Source organism: Amblyomma americanum, chromosome 2 (genome assembly GCF_052857255.1).
Source record: "Amblyomma americanum isolate KBUSLIRL-KWMA chromosome 2, ASM5285725v1, whole genome shotgun sequence".
In the NCBI taxonomy this organism is placed as follows: Eukaryota; Metazoa; Arthropoda; class Arachnida; order Ixodida; family Ixodidae; genus Amblyomma; species Amblyomma americanum.
Window position 1 is genome coordinate 78,047,682 of NC_135498.1, and position 24,640 is coordinate 78,072,321.

The following is a 24,640-nucleotide window of genomic DNA, read 5'->3' on the forward strand; positions in this document are numbered from 1 at the left end:
TGTGTACTCGCTGCGTTGAAATATTTGCCACGTCGAAAGAAATGGAAAGGAAAAACAGCGCTATAGAACACAATCACTTAAAAATTAATCATTCGTATCAAGACATTTCCTTTCCTTTCCTTGTAAACATTGTCGGGCTTTAGTAATTCCTCAAAAACTGTTAAACTAGACGCACTTCGTGACGACAGAGTGCCACCCGTAATGTACGAATAATGCGATATAGGAAATTCGATTTACTTCACTTGGCTATCAAAATGCACCTACTGTTGTGCGATCAGTGAAAAAACAGCGCAGTGTTTCATTTCATAGCTTATGCATTGATAGAAGGACGAAAAAAAGGCGCACAGACAGGGGAACAACGAATAAGACTCAAGGAGGTGATGCCACTTTCTCGAAGAATGACGAAATGCGGATTGCTGTAAGTATTATGACGACTCTACCCATGTGAGGGACGTTGGCTGGTTTCACGGCGTTCGAAGACGGCGCAAGGTGCAATTGCGCACAGGTGCCGTGAAGAGGTAGATTGACCTACGAGCCTAGCTCACGTGATTCCGTGATATGACGTCACGACAACATCCGCTGCATAATACCGTCCGTTTTGTAGTGGTTCCTCAATTAGCCTCACGTCCATTCATGAACGCACCGTCCCACAGTTGCGTTCGTTACTGTCCCACAGAAAATGGAGGGCCTGGAGCGAGTCCCCGAAGCATCGTTAATGGTCGTCTGGTATTTTTTTTCAAGAAATTAGCGAAATAAGGTCAAGTATATTTTTCTCCCCGGAGCAAGAAAAATATCTTATTTAACAAAAATTTCTACACAGTTATCAACTGCAATCTCCACAAAAACAAGCGCTAAAAATGCAAATAGTGTTGTCGACGTTACCAAGACGGAAGCAACAAAGCAAGACTAAAACGAACAATCCAACAAATCTGGCTCTTCAAAGTCAAGCATATACAGTGCGTTTCACCTGAAACTTTACACAATCTCTAAATGTATGCTTTTTGAGTTAGAACAGAAGACAACTTAGACGTGTTAACTAACAGGCTAGTTAACTAATATTGAATAGATAACTTTTTAACTATCACTTTTACACTTCCTAATTATAAAGAGGTGCGCTGCCCACCGTGAGTGATATACATATAAGTTTTTAGAACTTCAAAATACGGTTACCCTCGGCGCTGTGGCCCAACAAATTTTCGCTATTTCAACGAGTTGTGCGCACTGGAGAGATTGCTTTGTCTGCTGCAAGCTTCTCGAAAACGCTTGTATTTTGGAGCGACATAGACAAAATTTGTTGCGCCATACTGCCGAGGGTAACCGCGTGTTTGAAATTCTAAAAACTGATATGGATATTACTTACGATGAGCTACACGCCTCTCAATAATTAAGGTGCCTAACGACAATAGCTAAAAAATTAAGTACTCAATATTAGTTAAATAGTCTACTAGTTAGCGCATCTTAGTTGTATTCTGATGTACTACATCATTGAGAATGCTGTGCCGAAAAAAGAGCTCTGCTAACTCAAAAACATCTTTTTAAAAATTGTGTAAATCTTAGGTGAAATACCCTGTATGATTGGATGGGAACTCCTATAGCCTGTGTCAACGTTTCTTTAAAAAAATGGAATAATAATTATAAAGGCCTAGTCGGATACAAGCGACAAATGGAAATAAATTCCTGTAATCGGCGCGTGCTTCGTGTTGCAGCCTGCTACGCACTTGTTTGCTTTCTCTGACAGGAGCGCGTACTGCCAACGTCTGTTATAGTAAAGAGTATTATGGCGCTGCCTCGCCCTATACGGACAGTTTTGAAATGCTATTTTCAATCATGCTACACGTTAAAGCCAAGGCAGCAATCAAGGGGACATCCCATGACGCAAGCTTTTACTTTTATTTCGCTCCCCGATAAGCGCCAGGAATGAGTTTTTCTCAACACGCTATTGCGCAGTTGTGGAACAGATGTGATTGCTGTCGGGCTGAAAAATGCTGGTTTGTACAGGAATCTAAATACCCTAATTACAGCGCCGAAACATAATTTGCAGGGGATGACCCATTCTCCCTACCCGCCGGAAGATTGTGGAAGATGAAGTTGAGAAACATAATTCGTACGCCAAACCAAACCTACCGCGGTGACTCAGTGGTTAGCGTGCTCGGCTAGCGATCCGGAGTACCCGGGTTCGAACCCGACCGCGGCGGCTGCCGGGTTCGAACCCGACGCAAAGGCGCCCGTGTGCTGTGCGATGTCAGCGCACATTAAAGATCCCCAGTTGGTCGAAATTACTCCGGAGCCCTCCACTACGGCTCCTCTTTCTTCCTATCTCCTTTCACTCCATCCTTTATCCCTTCCCTTACGGCGCGGTTCAGGTGTCCGCCGGGATGTGATAGATACTGCGCCATTTCCTCTCCCCCCCCCCCCAAAAAAAAAATCAATTTTCATTTTCATTTCCATTCTCCCCAGTGTCGTCAGGTAAAGCAAGTAATTGCTTCATCGCGTTCAAAATCTCAAGCTCCAACGAGCTTTACAACCGAAATAAAGCCTTGGCCTATGCGTTTTATCTCCTAGTAATTAGCATTTGCGAATATTTTCGTCCTATATATCAAGATTCGAAGTCTACTTTAGAAATTGATATCCGCAATAATGTTACTTAATGAGCGTTTTTCTTTATTTATTCAATCTCCCTTCTATGTTATTTATAGACTGTGTATCTCCCAAACCTCCTCCTCTCAGGAGAGTGGCATGTCAGCGGCTTTAAGCACGTAGGCTGTAATTGCAGGCTTCCAATCAAATTTTCTCTTCGCCCAGCGATGGTTCAGTGGTTATGGTGCTACGGCTGCTGACCCGAAAGACGCGGGTTCGACACTGGCCGCGGCGGTCACATTTCGATGGGGGCGAAATGCTACAGCCCCGTGTGCTGCACGATGTCAGTGCTCGTTAAAGATCCCGGAGCCCTCCACTACGGCGTCCTTGATAACTTGAGTCGTTTGGAACGATAAACCTAATAAACCAAACTAAACCAAACCAACCGAAAATTTTCCCTTCCTCTCGCCCTTCACACACAAATATTTCATAATCACCGCCCATGGCTGCGCCTAGGCTTGTGCTCTAAGGTTAAGCGGCGCTTAGATCGTCATGAGAGGTTGCTTGTATTTGCCGGGTAATTATTTCATGATGAATAAGCTGCGAGCTGTTAATGTCACAAGCTCGGAACAACGTAGACATGCACTGGTAATGTCACACTTTGCCAAACGCAGCGAATGCGATTGTTAAAGCTCACGAATCAGCAACGTGATGGGCAACCGTGACAACGGCAGCACGCAAACAGTTAGTATGACGAAATAAACGTTAGATGTGTGCAGTAAGGAAGCGTTGATGAGCGTGTATAGACCGGAATCGGATGAAACGTAAACTATGATGAAGGCGTGGTTAGTCGGAGCGTCAGTAGTGCACAGCTGTGCTGTGTCGGAGTAGATTGAAGACGAGATCGCAGAATGCAGTCAGTCATGATACATGTACAGAACGAACGTCACAGGCAGGGAGAGCATTAATGTTGCGGAAAAAAATTAACGACGTTCGCAGTGGTCAGGTTGGAAGCGCGAGTGCGGTGACGTGTAAACTTGCATTAATAGAAAATATGCTGGTAGATAAACTGCGTTTCTATAGCACACAGCTTTAAAACAGCACACGAGCCACAAAAGCGTAAAGCCTCTCTGCGTGCTCCTTATTCAGACGGAGGCAAAATATTGCTCACTTGGTTGCAGTCAGCGCAAAGCTCTCCAGCACACAAGCTTGCATTGGGATTCGCCTGAAACAACGTGATCGGCACATACGTCAACCACATCTCCTTGCTCTAGTAAGGCCTCCCTCGCCACGCCCACAATCCAGCCGTTCCTATGCATCCATCCTACATGATTCCTACCCAACTTGCAAGTAACCATCGGAATAGAACACTGGTTAAACAAAACATACTAATATTCGAGCAAAGGCGCTAATCCTGCTTAACCACATGTGTGGCTAGGTTACAAGTGAAACGAGGTAAAGAAAGAAAAAAAGTACACACGGAAGGAGGCAGAAAACAAACGTATATAAAGAGTTGGAACACGCGTTAAAGATGCAAAGTTCAAATTCTGCCACGTTGGATGAGCAACGAAACGATATCTGGTCACTCTTAACACATGCATAAGGCATTCAGACTTGCGGTTCTCGAATGAGGGCGAATTCAGCTGCGCAGCCCTGTTTCCCTCACTACGTAAATATTTTAACACTCTTTAAAAGCCAAACTCTCGCTCACCATGCTTATCCGAGGCACTTCGAAGCCTTCTCTCTCCATCTCTTTCTTTCGCTCTCTCCCTCTTTCTCTACATGCCCTGAAAACGCGTCCTTAGGGTCGCGGAGAAAAGAGAACTGCGCAACACCGACACTGTAGGGCGAATCCTGCTGCTCTAAGTGAAGCGACTAGTTAGCTCGTCCGGCTCGGCCACGCGTGTACAGCACGGCCGGAGAGAAAAAAAAAGTGGAAGGAGAAGCGGGGGTGGAGAGGGAGAGAAGGGGGGCGAAGAGGGGGCGAAGGTGGGCGCGCAGGGGGGGCAAGCGATCGTGTCGCTGCAGGCGCGCGCACGCTGACTCGTCAGTTGCTCGTCGTTGTGTATCGCCGGCAAGCCGACAGCACGTCCCGTTCCGAGCGAAGGAACGCAGGGAAAAACACGCCTGTCACGTGCACACGTACCTTTTTTTTCATTTCTTTTTTGGAAGTGGCGCATGAACGGTTCCGCATAGCTTTAACTAAACAGCTGCACATTGGGTACAGAGCAGCGAGGGGATCATTAACTGAAGTTGCCGGTTACAATGTGGTCGCAGAGGGGTGCCACTGCCGCGCAGATCGACAATAACTGACCGCAGCAGACTCCGGGCAATTTGGAAATGCGCTGTTGATATATGTTTTATTTGTCACTGCTAGCCGCCGTCGGCGCCAATTATTCCACACTGATAGTAGCCGAAAAGAAGTCGAAAACAAGAAAGAAGCACCGTAAGACTATGATGTCTTCAAACACAAAGCGGCTGGATGCAGAAGCCAACGATGACCAGTTATCGACGCTGGCGTCCATCTATAGTGTTCTGCATGCTTCTACCCTGTCTTCATTCTTTCCCAGTATTGCCGTCGCCTGTTACTATCACTGCCATATTGTGTTCGAGAACGGGTGCATTTATATACGGTTCATCCTTTCAGGTCCAGTGATTCCAGTTGGAATCACCAAATTTAGAGGACCCCAGTCTTAAACTGAGCGAGAAAGTCCTGCTGTTTTTGCAGTATTTCCGACATTAAGCAATTCGTCTACACCCTTAAGCCGCCTTTCACATGACTGATGTATGCTAGTAGGTAGGAGAGGGATATAGAAACTGCGCATGCTTTGCTGTTGCCATCCCCTGGTACCACGCCCTCTTGAACCGTGTAAAAAAAATAATTTTTCTTTCCCTCTACTTACGTGAAGGCGTGCAAGTAAGCACCACGTTACTCCTTCAAAATAAATTCTTTCGGTTAAACACGCTAAAACATTTCGGTTAAGCGCTAAAATATTTCGCAAATAATAATAATTCTAAATGGAATCAGTGGCACCTGGAGGCCCTATTGTAGAATAAGCAGCACGGTCGTATTTTAGGTGCTTATGACTGTTTGTGTCGCGTAAATGCTGCCTCTTTCGCAGTCTATACTTAACAATACACGTTTTTTTCCTAAGAAGATGCGTACATTTAGCGCAAGCTCTTTTCATACCGAAAGGACAAAGTTTTAAGAGCGGCCCACCACTCGTGTTGAGGAGCAGATTCGTCTGATGATGAAGAAATAGCATTCATCTTACGTAGATCAGCAGCAAGAACAACTCAAAGGCAAATCATAGCATAAAAGAATTGAACCTCTATAGAATATCGTCCATGCCAGCAAACTGAAAACTACAGGACGATGCAGAACCAAATGGTAGCGCAACTACACCGAAGGTTGAAAGCCATACAGCTATCAACCTCCGAAAAGCCAACAAACTCCCCCAAAAGTTCGTGTTGTGCAAAAGTCATCACAGAAAAATCCGTATTGTGGATGCAGCACGATACTGCTCAACAAGGAAGAAATGAATAGGAATCCCCACAAAACAGGAGCATCTTCACTGCACGAATACTTCAAACACTTCTACATCGACTAAATCTTCGAGCTATTCGCATTACAAATTTTCAGTTTGAGTAGTTAGTAGACGCTGTGAGCTCGAGGCTGGACATCTGGATACTTCCAGCCTGATTGCCCTTCTCTTACACGGCATGTCACAAAAGCGCCAGTGCTCGTCTTCAGTCAACTCAAGAATTCGCAACATAGGACCGCACACCGGCCCGCACACAATGAGAAAATAATCCCAGGGGTACGAGCAGTGTGTCATGTCATTCTTGCGTATTCGTACTAAAAACTGTGGCATCCTCTACTCCAACCTAGACTAGCGAAGCTCCAAAGAAGTTAATGTTTAAAGTTTCAAAGAAATCCCCAAAAAACTAAGTACTCCGCAATGCCTAAGTCCCAATGATTTCATTTGAATCACGCAAAAAAAACTTATCAAGAACAGACGAAGCCTTGATTTTCTGATGTTATTAAATTATCTTGCTTCTAGATATGCTAGTTTCAGGATATCAAATATTTTGACTGAACAATTTTCATTTGGGCCTGAAAGGGTTAAGGGCGCTTGCAGTACGTTTCAAGATGCGGATTCACAATCACGATTTGAACACATGAATCAACACGGGTGTGCATGGCGTTGTGCAGTTCCTTCCATTCTTACCAATCGAGGGGAAAAAAAAAAACTTGCATGAAACAGATTGTAGCGCCGGTGGTGCTCAACACAGAAAAAAAAAAGAGTTAACATTGACGTTGGCACCCTTATGCAGGCGCCGTAACGCTTACTTTTCCAGTAATATAATTTTTGTAATGTTATTTCGAATGCGCCAATACCTCCAGTTTCTTATTCATGTTCTAAAATATCCGTCGTGTCTCTAAGAAGGTTCCCTCATGGTTCAATGCTGTCTTTAGCTTTCTTGTGCATAAGAACTAATCCGAAGGGTACCAACCTCGAGCAAAATCGTTCGTCATCTGTTTGCAGCTGGCCCAGCGCGAACACTCCGTCCCGCGGCACTGCCCGCTCATCGTCGTTATCTACGTGGCACAAATCCGTGCTTTCGCACTGATTTGCATGTAGTAAACAATCTGTGTAGTTTTTCTTTTTTTTTTTTTACCATGAAGCACCCAATTCAATCTCCTCAACCTTCCCGTAAGCAACGAAGAATGTCACACCGAGCACTTAGTGACTACAAGTAAGGTATTACATCCACTCTAATTACGAGCCCACTCCCGTTCCGTGCTGAGCAGTCTATCAGATGAGCGGCAGCGCTCCACGGCAGGAAACGGCGGAGGGGAAAGTGTAGACGCGCGCAGAGCGAAACGCCCGCTTCAGGGAACACGCATGCTTGCGTGCGAGCACAATGACGGTAAACAAACGTGGGGAGCTTCGTCGTTCCGACTCAGCAAACATTGAGTGAGACCTATAACGCTGCTCGCGTGAACCCTTCGCTTTTTATTTTTTATTTTTCTTCTTTCGCCAGACGATCTGCTTAGGCTGCCAGTTTGCAGGGCCGAACACGATTTCAACCGGCCGAGTTCTATATCACGTTGATGCTATCTCCACGTCGCCATGGCTGCAAAGCATAGCTATGGCACGTTTCCGAATTGTTTACCTCGTGTGATTCGAGCGCGTCCGCAGCCAGATGTGAGACTTTGTAATTATTTATTTCCCCCTCACTCAGTAGCAGACAAGGGAATGGAAAGAAGTGCTCGTTATGACATACATGACGGACGCCAACAGTCACCGAAACCAAGGTGCATAGAGGACGTCATTTTTTTGTAGTTTTTATGAATGGAAGATTAATAAAAGCAGAAAAAAACAACCACACGCGGCCGGTGGGGTCCAATTCCACGACCTCCAAATTTCGCGTCCGGTGCTCTGCCAACTGAGCTACGGCGACGGCTGTCTAGTCTTCTGCTTTCGGGGGGATTTGTGTGCACTTTGACCGAACCTTGACAGTGTTCATCAGCACCATCCTCGTCCATTGCGGCGGACTTAGTGCGTTCCGTATTACCGCGGGTGCCACGTAAGAACGTGGCACGTAGGAACGTGGCACTGAATGTTATTCAAGCGCGCCAAAAACCTTAGCGTGGATTGAAAAGTGCTCTACGCGAGCTCCAACCGCCTCTACAACCTCCTGAACAATTTCATTAAAATATTTTCACCACCACCTACGCGAAAGCATTCTTAACGTCATTTTCATCATTTGATTTCAATTCTAAGCGCCTCCACAATAAGATCTTTGCTGTGAATCTATTACGTGACCTCGTTTGGTTAGAATTAACCCATTGTGCGGCTGGGCACAGAAGTCTCCAAGATGCATGAGCGGCAAGTGAAGCTAACACCTCGCTTATTAGCCGGTGGATTAAGACGATGTGGGGGAGAAACTGGGGTTCACGTGCTTCATCGAGAGACAATGAAATGAATGTGAAGCTGTCGTCGATAGAGGTGTGGTACCTTTGCGCGCAGATAACCTTCTGAGCGTTCTGTGGGCAATCGCGGACTGAAGAATACGGACCGCGCTTCGGCTCTCAATGTCTTCTGACGCGTTACCTAACGAAAGTTAATTAATTATTGATGTATATTAAAGTAAAACTTACTTCTGCGCTTTCACCACTGACCAGTAAATATTTGTAGCCCCGTTACACAACGCGACAGAAGAGTTTGAAAGCGGAAGAGTGGTCCAAATTATTCTGTCCGCTACGACACGGGCATCGATTTCCAGCACCTTTATTCACAACCATAAGTTCAACGGAAGCGTTTCACGCTTAGGAAGTTTTTTTACGACAACATTGCAGTACCGGCAGTGAATAAAACACGCTGAAAAAGTGAAAAAAAAAACGCAAGAGAAAAACCGCAGCGCGAAGGGCATTAAAATTTGCTCTTACGAAGACAAAGTGAAATAAAACTCTCTCCCAACTCCCCTTTGCGATCACAGCGCCCATTTTACACAGCGGCGTCCGTTGCAGTGGGCGTGTTGGAAACAGAAGCGAACAAAAGGCGAGTCTTGGAATGAAAGAAAAAACCGGTCCCAAAGTTTCGGCCAATTAGGCTCGAAACGGCCACCTTGTAGCGTTAAAGGTTGTTTTCCTATCCGTACTTGCTGTTTTGACTTAGCCTTTCAGTATTTGCTGTTCACGCCCGGACACGGCCAGGTGGTCTAGGCAGCGCACAAAACAACTGCCGCCGGGTGTTTTGGACTCTGCTCTTCTGTGGGGTCTGATCGATCACAGCAAGAAGTTCGGTTCCAGCTTTGACTGGCACAATAGAACGACACAAGGAAAAGCCGTAAGTAGGGCGTAGTCGGAGGTGATTCCGCTCAGGAAAGAAGTGGGGTTGTTTCTTTCTGTTCTTCGAAATTCAAGGTAGGGCCTCATTTTTGCATTTTCAGTTTGTCGCTGACTGATTGGTACCAAACGTAAATAATTCAGTTTACAAGAACCGCACCCCTCAGTGCTCCTCGAGTTTTGCACGCTGATGAAGATTATCTACTGGCCTCGTTCGTGTATCGATGTAAAGAACAATGTCTAAGAAATAGAAAACTACTGGATACACGCTTGTTGTCAAATAACACACCGCAGTAGCAAAGCAAGAGGGGTATTTACATTTACTACCGGCGGCAAAGCGTTCAGTGTCGCCTTATTTTGTTTGCTGTGAATACGTTTGACTGATCCTAATGCATATTCCGCCCGGAAAACTCCAGTAGGAAAGAAATAACAAAGAGGTTAAGCTGTAAATCAATTCTAGTTACTTGAACGTTGACTGCTGTTACTTTGCTTTTCACCTGACTATAGTTTTAACAATCAAATATACATCGCGTTATTTTCCTATTAGGGCAGATGCGTCGTCTACCGTTCGAAGCCGTAGGATTCTACGCCGCATAACATTAAAATAGGCGACAGGATAAAAAAAGTAAGCAGATGGAGGGAGGGGAGCTTCATAACGGTTGTACTTTTCGCACAAAACGAAACAAGCAGTGATAGACCCCTTTACTCTAGTTAGCTTAAAGCTAACAGTATAATCTGACGATTTCTTCAGGCAATGCGCACCTTTCAACGCTGGCCACCGAGACACGCCTAATTCGCCCTGGAACATTACGCCTGCAGGACGCAGGGATTATGAGACGAGGAGCGATCGCGAGCTTTCCTGCACGGGAGTAGTTAGTACGTAACGCGCAAGTGCTCCACTAGTGTGCTACTCAGCAGAAGCTTCGTTAATTACGATAGTTCTTTTTTCCTATTTAGCCGCCTTCCAGAGCCTACTTCTATTTTAGTTTGCCCTTTATTATTTGAGAGAAAGCAGGAGCCAAAAAACCATGCACACATGCCGCTGGATTGCATTTTGTACACATAAGTAGAGCGACCTCTTGGATTGAAAAAGGAAAGAAACATTTTTCAACCATTTTTGCGCCTCTCCTAATTTAAAAATCGACTCTTAACAGACGCGAACATCCTTCAGTAAAGATGTGAATTAAAACTCAGTGCATTCAACATTTATAGCACCAGCATAATGACAATAATAACGGAACAGAAGTATTGTAAATGCACCGACAACCATAACCATAACCTAACACACACATAGTAATTCTAGCAGCTACATAACTACCGTGATAAACAAAATAAAGATACAAAGGTCATCCAGCTGTGAGTGCACAGGGAGACCGGTAAACCGGCTGCAGCATTAACCGGGAAATTTATCACCACAATGTAACCCAAGATAGGAAGTAAACGTAAGCAACAGTTTAGTGCAATTCAGGTGAATTGTCTTCATACCTGAACTGTTCTGCGCTCTATGCGAAATTTATTTCGCGATTCAATGCTCAAGACACTGCATCACATCGACCGGCTTCACCGCGCACTGGACGGCGACTTGCTGCTGCAGCGTATGTGCTCGCACCCGCGCTCACGAATGGGCACTGCGCTGCTCGAGTATCAGCACTTGACACAAGGCCCACCCCCCTGCGGCTTCTGCACGCCCTGGCCTGCTGCCTCGGAGGTACAGTGAGATATCGTCGACATCGCAGGAAAGCGGAGCACAACCCTCTGTGCTGTGCAGTAGCTGGCCACAGCCGTCATACGCGAGGAGCTCCAGGACCATCTCCTCGTGTACACCGACGGCTCAGTGGCCCGCGACAGCTGCTGCCTTGCAGCGGCGGCTACCATCCCCGCCCTGCTACTGCACAGCCAGCAAAACGCAACCTTCCTGGGCTCCTCCACCACGGCGGAGTTGATGGAGATCCGGCTCGGGCTGCACCTGCTGCTCGCCCTCGGCCCTCCACCGCCCAGGAGTGCTCTGCTGTGCGACTCCCGCGCCGCCCTCAGCCGCCTGTATTCTAACGGCCGCGGTACCCCACCAGTGCGGGAAATTCGCTCGCGCATCGAGCGTCTCGCGCAGAGAGGATGTGCCGTGCGTGCACAGTGGGTGCCCAGTCACTGCAGCATCGCCGGCAACGAAGAAGTTGACGACCTCGCGACCGCTGTACACCAACTAGCTGCCAGCGATCTGCCCCTTGCGCTGGAGGACGTGCGTGCGGCCATCCACGACCATCTCCGAAAGCAGCATCCCGACCCACGCATCGCAGGGGGTGAGCGCATCGACAGCATCACCGGCTGTCGCGCACTTACGCGGTCGCAACGTGTAATGATACTCCGCGCGCGCATTGGCGGCGTGTGGCCCGGGAAACGTCGGGAGCGTCACGGAATCGCGACGAGTGATGTGTGTGACGGATGCGGTGCAGTGGAAACACTAGAACACCTGCTCCTTCACTGTGCCGCGTTCGCCGATGCTCGTCGCGATATGCTTGCGGCCTATAGCGCGCTGCAGGCATACTACCAGACTCTCTCAAGACGCTATTGTAGCCGCAGGGCAGTGCGCGCACTCGTGAGCGAACTTTAGTGAGCCTCTGTGCATTCCTCGAACACACGGGCTTGTCGTCATGTCTGTTCTCCGTCAGGTAGTTACACGCAGTGACCGAACGCTCCGCGAGTTCTACCTTGAACGATTAATAACTGGACGCCCCACTCCAGTTGTAGCCAATACAGTGCTGTGCGCGCGTCTGTTAATTCTTACAACATGAACTAATCACGCGCACAACCTGGACACATTTCTTATTGTGTAAATAGTTTGTATATACTTCTCCCCCTATCCTCTCTTCCTGTCCCCTCACCTCTTTCATTTCATCTCTCCATTCTGCCTGCTATCCTTTATTCCGCTGCCCCAGCTCAGGTGCTTCAGTATCGATGGCAGATGCCGGGGCTAGAAAAAACTTTTCCTTCCTTTTTACTATTATTTTTAATAAAACCACTACCACCACCAAATAATTAACGTTCACCCTTCTACGGGTCCATGGTACCCATGGCTTGATCCGAGGAACGCGTGGTGTTTTTCTAAAGCATGAAACATTTCATTCAGCCTGGTTAGAGATTAAAGCAGTTACCTTATATCAACATTATCAAAAAAGAAAAAAAAAACTGCGTTGGTAGTGACGCTGTGAAGTGCCAGCAAAAAGCTCTTCAAAGGTTTTAAAAAGACCTGCGCACAGCTCACTGTGCACCAGAAGTGATGTCTCAAATAAAGTCGTCTTACACTAAGAATTTCCGCGCCGACATAAACCATAATATAAATAAAATGTACCTTATGATTTCAACATAACGATAGCAAATAAGCGGTGTTTCCTGCAACATATTGCAGTTTGTGATTTGGAGCTTGAACCTGCAACTACACTGCAATCTCTTATTCTCACTTCCGGAAATGCAGCCATCGCTGCATCCAGAACGTTGCCTCATCACGGGTATTTTTTCAACGCAGAAAAGAAGTACAATGAACAAAAATACAGAAAAAATATTTCAAAACTGCTTTCTTCTCTTACAGCAAGAAAGTGAGCACAGAGTTTCATGAGCCATGCCAAACTGAATTCGATGTTCTGAGGGTAATGTTTCTTTTAATTGATTATCGATCTCAAAGGAAACAATTGTAACGTCCCAGCGGCTTATTATTGATTACCTAGGTCAAAACAAATGACTGCGTCGTCGTTGTGGCATTGTTCTTTTCAGATACAATCCCCAATTAGACAAAAAAAAATGTGTGCGGCGCTTCCTGAAACTTTTTGCGAATCCACAGCTGATCAAGGTTGATGTCGTTATCTCGTGATTGCTGTTTCGCGCGCAGCTGTCGTTCGTTGCTTTCTTAGACAAGATTTTGAATAAAATAATTGCGTTTTCTAGTGCACAACTTAAAATCACGTTACAGGCGTGATGTACCGCGGAAGTGACGCTGAAATAACTTATAATTGTTGATCTCTATCTTCTCAAGCTGACAATGTTCTCTTTCCCTCATTCATTTCCCATATGTAAAGAAAACTATCAAAATGCAAGTTTATAAAAGAAACGGATGGTAAAGAAATATCACCAAAGCAGTGAACTACTATTTGCTATACTATTTGCTATAAATAAAAGCGTGATTCTTCTGCATTTCACTAAAAAGTAAATGTTTCCATTCCACTGTATTTAGTTCTTTACACATTTGGTTAACTCCCTGCTGTTGTTAACATTTCCGCAGAGCGTTGATAATAATTGGTTTTTTGGGGAAAGGAAATGGCGCAGTATCTGTCTCGTATATCGTTGGACACCTGAACCGCGCCGTAAGAGAAGGAATAGAGGAGGGATTGAGAGAAGAAAGGAAGAAAGAGGTGCCGTTGTGGAGGGCTCCGGAATAATATCGACCACCTGGGGATCTTTAATTGCCCCGCCGCGGTGGCTCAGTGGTTAGGGCGCTCGACTACTGATCCGGAGTTCCCGGGTTCGAACCCGGCCGCGGCGGCTGCGTTTCTATGGAGGAAAAACGCTAAGGCGCCCGTGTGCTGTGCGATGTCAGTGTACGTTAAAGATCCCCAGGTGGTCGAAATTATTCCGGAGCCCTCCACTACGGCACCTATTCTTCCTTTCTTTCACTCCCTCCTTTATCCCTTCCCTTACGGCGTGGTTCAGGTGTCCAAAGATATATGAGACAGATACTGCGCCATTTCCTTTATCCAAAAACCAATTATTATTATTATCTTTAACGTGCACTGACATCGCAAAGTACACGGGTGCCTTAGCGTTTTGCCCCCATAAAAACGCAGCCTCCGCTGTCGGATTCGAACCCGGGAACTCGAACCTGACCGCGGCGGCTGCGTTTTTCAGGAGGAAAAACGCTAAGGCGCCCATGTGCAGAGCGTTGTTTGTTTTAACTTCTGATCATTATTGTGTAGCTTCGTTTATCGCCGGTGGCCCATGGGCTGATCACTTTGTCTGCTAGGTAAGAAGGCACCAGATCGATCTCCGCAAGTGATAATCACACGCTGCTGTTTTTAAGCTCTTCGAGATGACTGTCGTTACTCGGTGTCCTTTACCTCGAATGTTCAACGCTGTCTTTAAATTTAACGCCTCCGAAAGCTGCAGTGATTCTGTTATTGATTCGTGATGGCGACTGCCGATCACGTTTGCAATTATCGCCACCGCCAATATGTTCAATTATTTGTGGGCACAAGTCAGCCGAGTAAACAGTTTCAATTATACGGCAATCCTGTCTGCGTTCGGGCTGCCATTGCAAAATACAGTGTAGTGTGCTGAGCCGACTTTAGAGTGGTGTGCGCGCAGATGCCAGACAAGTGTTTTTGCGTCACGGCTCGCCATTTCTTCAATAACATTTATTTTTATTTATGTTCTGCGTTTTATCCCCCCGATATGCAAAATGTTACGGATTTACAGGCCACAGCACACCGGACTATATATACGAACGCCATCATATGGAGTACTTAATTGCCAGTGGATCGTGATGCATCGAAAAAGAAGAAAAAAAAGTCCTAGGCGTTACTATTGTGTTCGCTTTATCAGCACGATCTGACTAAACAAGCAGAACGAGACGCCGTTTGTACGTAGTAGTAAGGAAACAGGAGATGCTTGACGCAGAAGAAAAAACAGATTTGCTTGAAAAGGAAAAAAAAAGTATCGATTGCACATTCAGGAAATCCTGAATGAGCTACAGCTGGCCCGGTGTTATAAACAAGGAAATGATAGCGCAAGAAATTGTTCTACTAGAGATACCGTGGCTTTAATGTTAGGTTTATGGGATTCAGTACGACTGAAGTTGCCACTATCGGCGATGGCAGACCGGGCACCTTCTCGTATGAACCTCATCCCAGAATCTGTTATTATTACTAAAGTTATAATTAAAAATCACTGCAGTGGAATGCAAACGTGTGAAGCATGTAAGGAACTCGCACGTTAATATGCTTAGGAAATGCCTGTTTAGAGTCCTTGAAGAAAAGTAAAAAGAAAGAAATGAAGATAATAAGACCACGCAGGTGTTCAAAGTGAGGACAAAACACCAAGACACGAAACGATAGCGCCCAAAAAAAAACGCATTATCAGTTATTTGCTGTTACACACGTTTGAAGGCAAATGCAACGGCGTAGAGACTCAGTCCTTCAAGCAGCCGTTGTAGACATGCTCACACTTCGCCTTGGCTGGCAGAAAACCTTAAGGCTGCGTCACGCAACGTTATCGAACCGTAGCCACAAATAACGAAGAGGGGAACGTTGTGTACGTATCTGGGTCGCAGCACTCACATGATCGAAAAAACGAAAAATTACGTATAAAAGAGACAGGTAACGATCTGCGAGAGGTATAAACATTTAAATAATGGCACACTTTCATTTATGATGAAGGTATAATTAAGAACACAAGTAAGAATTAAGTGATAGAACATGGCCTTCAGGTATGGCGTGTTCGAACATTGATTTTTGCTTCGCATTTTGCTGATATATGCATCAGGTATGCTTTAATGCACAGAGGAAATCCTTCTACTAATTAGCAGTCAATGTTTCGTGATAGCCGCCTCGTTTCTGAGCCGTTTTTGTTTGTTTATTCCTGTTTACCCGTAGAGCGACCTTCACAACTTAGAATGTCAGACTAGGTACCCAATTTTGTAGCTATGCTAGAAGACCAGAAACTCGGCACCGCACGCGGTTGTGTCACGTGGCTACGTGAGAGCGCATTTGACACACAGCTCTGCTTATATGCGAGCGTTGATTAGGAAGTGTCGCTTTGGCGCGAAATATTAATTACTTAATTAGTAAGGCTGCGCGTTCTATTGAAATACCATTCGTGGTACAAATTCTAGTGGTCGCGAGCTCAGGAGATTTCGGTGGGCTGCGGATGGAGAGAGAAGCAAACTACTAACGAAACGGCCTGGCCACAAGTTCGCTTGCGAACGCCACATCTGCCTAAAGACAAGATCTTTCCGCATTTCCCCAGCTTCACATAGAGGCCTCTAATGATTGTATCACGTATATATGCACCGAAACTGCGGCAGATAGAGGGCCTCCTCAACGCATGATTATCTGTCACTGCGAGAGTTGTTTAGTTGTTAGTTTTGCTACGTGGCAGCTGCTATAGACAGAATTCTTTACCACACCATGACGTGCGACGTTTATGGGGAGTAGTGACAGCCGCAAAGCTTCCCGCTAAGAGACAAATAGCGTCAGGCCCACGCGCTATTTCGGAACGCATCCACTCAAGCGCAACATGTTACGTTATTTAAGAAAATAACTGTGTTACGTTGTTGAGCAATTCTGCTAAGATTGCCACACGAGGCTAGTCTGCGTGCCAAGTAATGTTAGAGGCTTTTAAGTTTTGAGTCCTTTTGGGAAATTTATTTTGTACGTTTTATTTTTATACAGTGCAATGCGAAAAACCTGGCTGTTGTTTTAATCTATACTTAGTTTTCTATTTCTTTTTTTTTGCAGTGTATTTTTGTAATCCTGCAATTTAATCCTGGATGTGTGGCCAATAAACTAGTTGTAAGTTCAAAGACTGCAGTTAAGAGTCAGGAAGATAAAAAATTATCTAAGGAGCGAACGCGAGGTATTGATATCTTAGTTGAGAGAAAGAAAAATAAATAGGCAAGCGCTTTGCATGTAATATGTAAGGAAGATAGCCAATGGTCGCTTAATGTAACAAACAGGATTTCAAACGCAAAAGACACCCCTGGTACTGTGCGATGTCAGCGCTTGTTAGAGAAACCAAGACAGCCGAATTATTCAGGGGCCCTCAAAAACAGCGCCTTTAATACCCCACGCGCAGCTTTTGGACGTTAAACCCGACGCACCATACCCTGCATTTACAATACTGATCCTTTCCATCTCTCGGTTCTCAGCACCCACAGCAGTGTCGTCGCTTGCAGTGCAAAAGGACGCACGCCGCTTCAGTCGAGGGGTTGGTGACAACGCGTGTCGTGAGTGACTTAGCGCGTCGAGACCGGACTCGACGCGCTAAGTCGACGCCTGCGATCGTCAGCTGGTTCAATAGACCTTGGCCGCTCTGGAGCAGCAGCAGCAGCCGCAAGAGAAACGGGGGCTACGTTGCGCAAATCTCGACGCATGCGTTCCATACGCAAACCTGCTCTCACTCAAGTTGCCGCACGTCATGGCTTTTGGACGACTCGACTCGGCTGAGGGCACCGATGTTGACCGAGAGAATCGATTCGCATTGAGCGTGCTGCGCCGGCTCTCTACCATTGTGGGCCTATTTTAACAATACGACCCTGGAGGGAAGAAAGGGAAGAGAAGGGGAGGAGGAGGCGATTCGCCATGCATAGAAAATGCCTGCGCGAGGGAGATTGTCTCCCGGAATGGACGGTACTGCCAGCAAAGGCCAGAGAAGAAAGACTGCATTGTGATAGGGGGGGGGGGGGGGGGGGGGGGGGAGGGGGCATTCTATTTGCGAAACTGCAAAGCATGTAGTTTGGTGCGGCTTTCATCCATCTTTCTGAGTCCGTATAGGCACGCCACGCGCTTTGGACAGAACGTCGTGTTCGACTGTTTTCATGTGACAGCGTGTTACGAGAGGCAGGAACCGGTGGTTGAGGGCACATTTTGTTCATGTTTATCTAGTTCTGCGCGAACACCATTGGTCTATGTTGTAGCTATCGCGTCTCTCTTATAATTACGGTGCCCGCTTAACGTTTACCGCGTCGCTCTGCAGTTGCTGTCCTTCATCGAATCAATCTTTGCTTTGTTAAGTCGCAAAAAAACCCCGCCTGTATTGTGTTGCACAGCCTTCTATAACAGACTGCGATCCCCGCTTTCGAAAAGAAAAGTCGGCAAAGAGTGGCCGAAGTGGAAATACAAAACAAGTTCAGGCACTGGGGTCGAACGGCTCTTGGGAACTGACGATAGAATGAAAAGACGTAAAAACGGTTTCAAGGGGCAAGGCGCTCATGAAAAGCAGACGGTAAGACTTCGCCCGGGTCGAGATTGGGCCGGGACCTTGATCAAGACAAATCGGCCGGCTCGGTGGGCAACCGGTAGCTAAGGCCGGAGAGGAGCCAATCGGTGAAGGGCTGAGTCTCACTGCGTGTAATCCTGAGTGCATACGAGGGAAACAAGGAAAAAAGAAAGCGTGGTGTGAGGTTTCAAGTAAACTGCCTTTCTCCGCAAAAAAAAGAAAGGATTGCGCCGTAAACAAACAAACAAACAAACAAAGCCGCAACTAAGCGCACGCAAATTGTGCTTTTTGTTTTCGAATATGATAATGAAGATAAATTTCACTGGCGAAAGGATATTTGCGGCCGAAGAGCGCCAAACACAAGGCTACTGGTAAACTGAGGTCAATAGCTTTCTGTTTTCATCTGAAAATGAATGCAACAAAGCAGTTGTGAGGCCTTAAAACACAAAAGTACGTTTGGGACTACTTGAATCAGAGAAATTATACATTGACATTTGAACCCCAGGTGGTAGAAATTTCCAGAGCCTTTCACTACGGTGTCCTTCATAGCCCGAGTCACTTTGGGACGTTAAACCAACATAAACCAAACATTAACATTTGACTATTATTCCTTGAAATAAATTTTTCGTTGTCATATCGCTTGTAAGATTAAATCGAACAAGAAGTATGAGCCTTGAACAATTTGTTTCCTGAACAGAGTCGTGCATAGATCGGGTTACGTTCGATTGTATTAATTCCAGCCTAACGCACAGTGGAGTTCGGATGATAGTAATGATTTTCCAAGCACACCCCTTCACATAAGTTCAGCACCAGACCAGGGAAAAGTTTGTACAGCCTACATACTTTGCGTTGCCTTACTTAACATGCGACATAACGAGTGTAACTCAGGACAGCGCAGCTGAAAGATACTATGTAAAGCAGCGGTCACTACTTCAAAATTTAAATCGTCGTAAAATAGGACCTATCGTTTTCCTTGTACAAGTGGCCCGGGATAAGAAAATATGGAATTAAGGTTAAGTCGACCCATGCTGCATTTTTTTTACCGGAGACTTCGGCAGAATACCCATTGGTGGGGAAAGAATAGCCATTAACGAGAACGGTACCCAATAAGAGACTAGATTACCGGCTAGAATTAGAACTCGATCGAACTAAGTGGTAGACTATATTGAATCAGATTGTCCATTAACATACCCCTGTCACGTCGCGTTCACATGGTAGAGAACGAGCGTTCAAATACGAAGTAAATAGTATGTGATAAAAAGGACTACAGAAATACAACGTTTACAGTTTACACACACAAAGAAAGAGTATGTTTAGCGTAGAAATCTAGCTGCATAGCTGCAAAGTACTCTACAACATACCGATGTTCTCTCTCTCTCTCCCCCCCCCCCCCCCCCTGTTAAATTTTGCGTAGCACTTAATTAAAAAAAAGGGAAACATTATAAAATTCCGGGAAAGAACTAACCTAAGTGAAGCAAAGAAGAATGCGTAAGAACGAAAGAGAAACGTATCTAGTTGCGTTTGGAAAAAGAAAACTACCACAAGGTTTTTCGAACAATATCAGTTGATAGACAAACCACATAACTTAGAGTAACTCATCTACACTATAATGGTTTTGAGATACCATAGAAAACCGTGTTAAAACAGCTGAAACGGTAAACAGTAAACCGAATCTCAGTCCGCTTCCAGGAACGGTGCTTCATGTAACGCAGCGAAGAACTGACAAATATTACTAGAAAAACGCTTGCCCGCACGCTGAATGGCTGAGGCTGTGCAATTTTTTTTTACTAAGGTTGGGGAGGGGGTAATAATGTGCATTCCGCTGAAAACACAGTGTCGTCTTAGAAATAATCTAAACTGAAGCCAGGGAAACGGCAAACTCTAAAGTCTATTTGCGCCATAACGAAATTTCGCATGACCGCCATACTACCTTCCTGAGGAATGTCATAAAAACCTGCTGTATAAGTTCGATTACGATATGGTAACTTAGAAAAAAAACCCGAGAGCTGCCTTTCAGCGCTTCCAAGCTACATGCGCTTCAAGTGCTCATTACGGGAATTTGAAAAAAAAATATGGTTCTCTTTAGAAATACAGACGTACACTTAACACGCACCGCAACTTGACCAATAATTCAACATTGTTCGAGCAACGCAATCGAGCCACATTGAGTTGGCTCGATTCAGTGTATTTGGGTTCATCTTCTCCCAGGCCCGTGTCTAACTTGCCTTTATCACGGTCGACTCGTTACGCGCTAGGTTGACGTTTCGAATTCGCTACGGCTAACATTAGCGAAAAAGTGTGAAAGCAAAAAAATCATGTCTTTGTTGTCTGCGCTGGCTGAGTCTTACAAGTCTTGAAAGCTTTTGTTGTCGATAGCGCAAACAACTTTGCAATCGCACATGTCACACCGTTAAGATTTATGCATCTAATGGAAATTCAGCACTGCTTCCGTCTCGCGGCTCGACGTCACCATCATCGCTTAAGGAATTGCTTGAGATTCGTCGTTTGAATAAAGGAGAAGAAACAGCTGTTGTCTACGAAGTCATTTTTTTTTACTGCTGAAGATTTCCGTGACACGTGCAATACCACACTGAGCACAAAGACGTCGGTGATTTGCGTCAATGCTGCACCGAGGGCGCTTAAGCTTATTGCTTTGCGCCGGCTAACCATTACACTCTGAGCGCACAATATTTCAGCCGTGATGATCTTCAAGCGCAGCCGTGCTGTTAATCAACGCAAAACTATATTATAGCAATATGCGAACCTATATTACTAGAGAACAGCGCTGATATTCGTCCTGCAATTTTACCAGTTATACGAGAGACGGTATACGCAACAAATTTTTTTTTGTCACATTTGCAAAAGGAGTTCCACAATGTTGGGCGTGCTATCACGTTCGTTATTCCAGCAGATATGTGCATCTGTCGAAGTTTGCGGGAATGTTTGTTGCTCCGAGATCTAATGCGCCAAGGGAAAAATCGGTTCACCACACTCTGAACCACACATGCGCTCAGCCGACAATCTTTCACGGCCCAGCACCCGGCACAAACAGCACTGTTCGTTCACATCCACTGCCATTCAGACATGCAGTCCACCATTCATGCACTGCCAAAGATCGAGGTGCACCAAGCGAAATACGCTGCGCATAGCTTTTAGCACAAATATGCAAAGGCCGACTTCCCTCGGAATATTATTGTCATTAGACAAAGAACAGCACTTTCCAAGCACAGTGGTAAGAACATTCTGCCCAGCGTACGAGAGAAAAAGAGAAAGCGGTTAGAAGCACAAAGCACCTGTTAAGGTTACATAGGGCAGAGAATAGCTTTCTGCGCAATAAGCGAGGGATGCATTCTGTCACGGCACGCTTGTCTAGAGGCTAGGATTATTTTAGGCGAAGGAACTACAGGCGCTCTTCCGTTCCCACTATCATTAATAGTCCCCGGTTGCTTTGGTAACCCTCCGCATGCTCTAACACGTAGGACACGGTAGCAAACACGCCGGTGCGTACGTAAGCATTGCGAAAGCGTGAGCTCCCACTGCAACCTGGAGTTGTGAAAGGAGAGGGGAAGATGTGTAGTGCGGGGGCCAAGAGAGAGGAGATGGAAAGAAGGCTTCCACTCTGGCGCAGCTGTGCTTCGGGGACGTGAGCTGCGACGGAGTGAGCGCGCAGAGTGCATTTCCAGCGCAGCCGCATTGTTCTGACTCTGTTCGCAAAGACGCATATCCCCACGCACCGCTGTGCCAGCACAAGAAAAGTTTTCTAGAGTGTTAGGGGAGCCCGAGAAATAAACAAAAGGCGCAGGGGTTGGAAGGCGTGTTTTTTTTTTCTTCCCGAGTCGCATGCAGCTCAAGCAAGACAGGTGCGTGCCGCCTGCTGCGGGGAAGCTCTGCCTCGTGGCAGTGTGTTGTCGCGGAGATACCTAGCGGCGTCCTACCCGCCGTGTGGGTCGCGTCGCGCGCGGCTGTTTTTGCGGAGAAGTGTGCGCCCCTCGTCAGGGTGCAAAGCACTGAGAGAGAGGACTGGCCTACCTGTGCAGCAGCAGCAAGCTCCTTATGTACCACACGAGTCTTTACTTTTTTGCCGACGGCTGCCCATCGCGATGGGGCGGCCGCGTACTGCGGCGGGCACTCTACGAGAAGCACTTTGCGGCGCGGCCTGCGAGCGGCGGGCAGAGGCGGAGGCGGTGGTGGTGGTGCGGCGTGGTTGTGCATGGTGCGGGTGGGTGGTGGTGGTGGCAGCGTCAACAAGCCCTCGGGCGTTTCGCACCTTCATGGCCGCCGGAATGGAGAGCGTCGAGGTGGGCTTGCGCAGGTGTTTGAAGTGGCGCAGCGCCCCATTGATGCGCATCGAGTCGGCCGCGATCTCGGCGATCTCGTTGTCCCGGTGCAGCTGGCGCAGCGACGTGGTGAGCGGCGCCGCCGCCTGGTGCGACGACGGCGGCTGCTGCGACGACGACGCCGGCAGCCCCGCGTCTGTCGCGCAGCGCACGCTCTCGCGGGACACGGTGCGCGTGAGGAACGAGTGCTCCAGCCGCGCGCTCAGACCCAGCCGCGTGTGCGGGGTCCATAGGTGGGGGCGCTGCGACGGCGCCGGCTGCTCGCCGACGCCGCCGCCGCACGCCCGGGCCGCAGGGGGCGCCCCCGCCGAGGCGGGGGCGCCCCACGCGGACGAGCGCCGAAACCCGGTGCCGCCGTCCTCGCTGTCGACGTCGTAGCCGCTCGGGCAGCACTCGTCCTCCTCGCGGACGCCCCCTCCTCCGCCGGTGAACTGCACCACCTGGATCTGCGGCCCGATCTCTGGACAGGACCGGTAGTTCGGCGGCGCGGGAGGTTCGAGCGTCTTGAACTCGACCAAGGGCAGCGACCGCTCGGGCTCCGAGTGCATGCGGCCCAGGACCAGGACGGGCTTGCTCGAACCGGACGCCTGGAGCGGGTAGGGCCAGTCGGGAGGCTCGGGCGGGGGCTGCGGCGGCGGCGGGGGCGGCTGCGTCGGCGGAGGCGCCGCGTGGTGGTTGTTGTTGTTGTTGTTGTTGGCAGCAGCAGCGTTGTTGTTGGAGCCCGGCAGGAAGTCGTCGTCCACGGCGGGCGTCACCATGACCAGGGACATGCTGGAAGTCGGGCTCCGGGCGCCACCACCCGGCGGCACCGCGCTGCTCTGAGGCGTGGTTTCTGGCACCGCTGTCGCGGCCGCCGCACCGCTTCTTGGCTGCTGCACCGGCCGCTTCTCACTGGGGGGACGGCCTCCGTAGGGCCGACGCGAGGCCTAGCCCAGGTCTAGCTGCTGGCTCGGCACCTTCACCTGCTGGAACTGCACTGTCGTCTCCGCCTCGGCCAACCGACGCCTTACAGCTGCTGGCATCTGCGAGCAGGGGTAGCAGCAAAAGAAAGACGAGCATGGATGTAGTTCCTTCACCCTCAGCGTCGGTCTCCGCCGTGTACATACAACAGCTAACACTCCGATCGTACATCCTCTGTATTTACACCCGTCACAAAGAGCAAACGCTCAACAGTCCACCCCGAAGTTTCTACATGTGCTGCTTCTGGCAATGATCTAAAGAGGAGTTAAGCGAATTCAGTATTCACAGGAATCACTCATCGGCAAAAACACAGTTTTTCAGAAACTGCACTTAAAGTACAGACTCATGTAGGCATAGAAAAAAACAAACATTTATAAAGACAGATACGTGAAATTTACTGCATACCCCCAGCAAATTCATAAATGTGACGAAAGTGGCTCACCAAAAGCAAAGCGTGTAAGGACATCAGAACAGAAGGTGTACAAAGCGAAATGGAAGAAGGAATTTCTTAAAATGAGAGCTGTACATTAAACATTGCACCTACTCTGTTTCGTTGGAGGCGAATATTGCATGCTTTGGGGAAATATATGATAACGCAGCTTGTTTCATTGTCCGAACATTGCAACTTGCGCAGAACTTCGAAATATTTGACAACGCAAGTGCTGCGTGACATTTTTCGTAGCAGAGTAAGGAATTCACATTTATTAATTATAATTGCTAATGAAATGCACAGAGTTGACATAAACCGAAAATTACCGTCTGTACGCCCGCCCCTTGCCAAGAAGAGAAAAATTAAGACAGAAATACGAAATAAATACAGTGGCTTGCAAATGTCTAAGCAGCTAAGAAACAAGTCACAACTGCACTAGGGAGGTTCCAGCTTAAATTGAATATCAGCGCGAGTGTTTGCAGCATGCGACTACCACAGCAA

The 24,640-nt window shown here is 47.3% G+C and overlaps 1 protein-coding gene and 1 non-coding gene across 5 annotated transcripts in view; one reads left to right on the top strand and one right to left on the bottom strand.

The window, feature by feature from the left end:
• SK (small conductance calcium-activated potassium channel) overlaps positions 1-23,667 on the bottom strand; it is a 202,563-nt gene extending 178,896 nt beyond the window's left edge. For 2 of the 4 annotated variants that reach the window (XM_077654681.1, XM_077654680.1), the window contains exons 1-2: positions 22,680-23,667; positions 3,749-3,802 (exon numbers count right to left, since the gene is read on the bottom strand). In XM_077654681.1, coding sequence (XP_077510807.1) covers positions 3,749-3,802; positions 22,680-23,519 — 894 coding nt within the window. In that variant the 5' untranslated portion in view covers positions 23,520-23,667. The remainder of the gene's footprint in view (positions 1-3,748; positions 3,803-22,679) is intronic. The other 2 variants (XM_077654683.1, XM_077654682.1) reach the window with 1 other exon arrangement.
• TRNAS-ACU (transfer RNA serine (anticodon ACU)) lies at positions 13,892-13,963 on the top strand. Its single transcript has one exon. It is a non-coding gene; the product is annotated as a tRNA-Ser (tRNA).
• Positions 23,668-24,640: the final 973 nt, after the last annotated feature.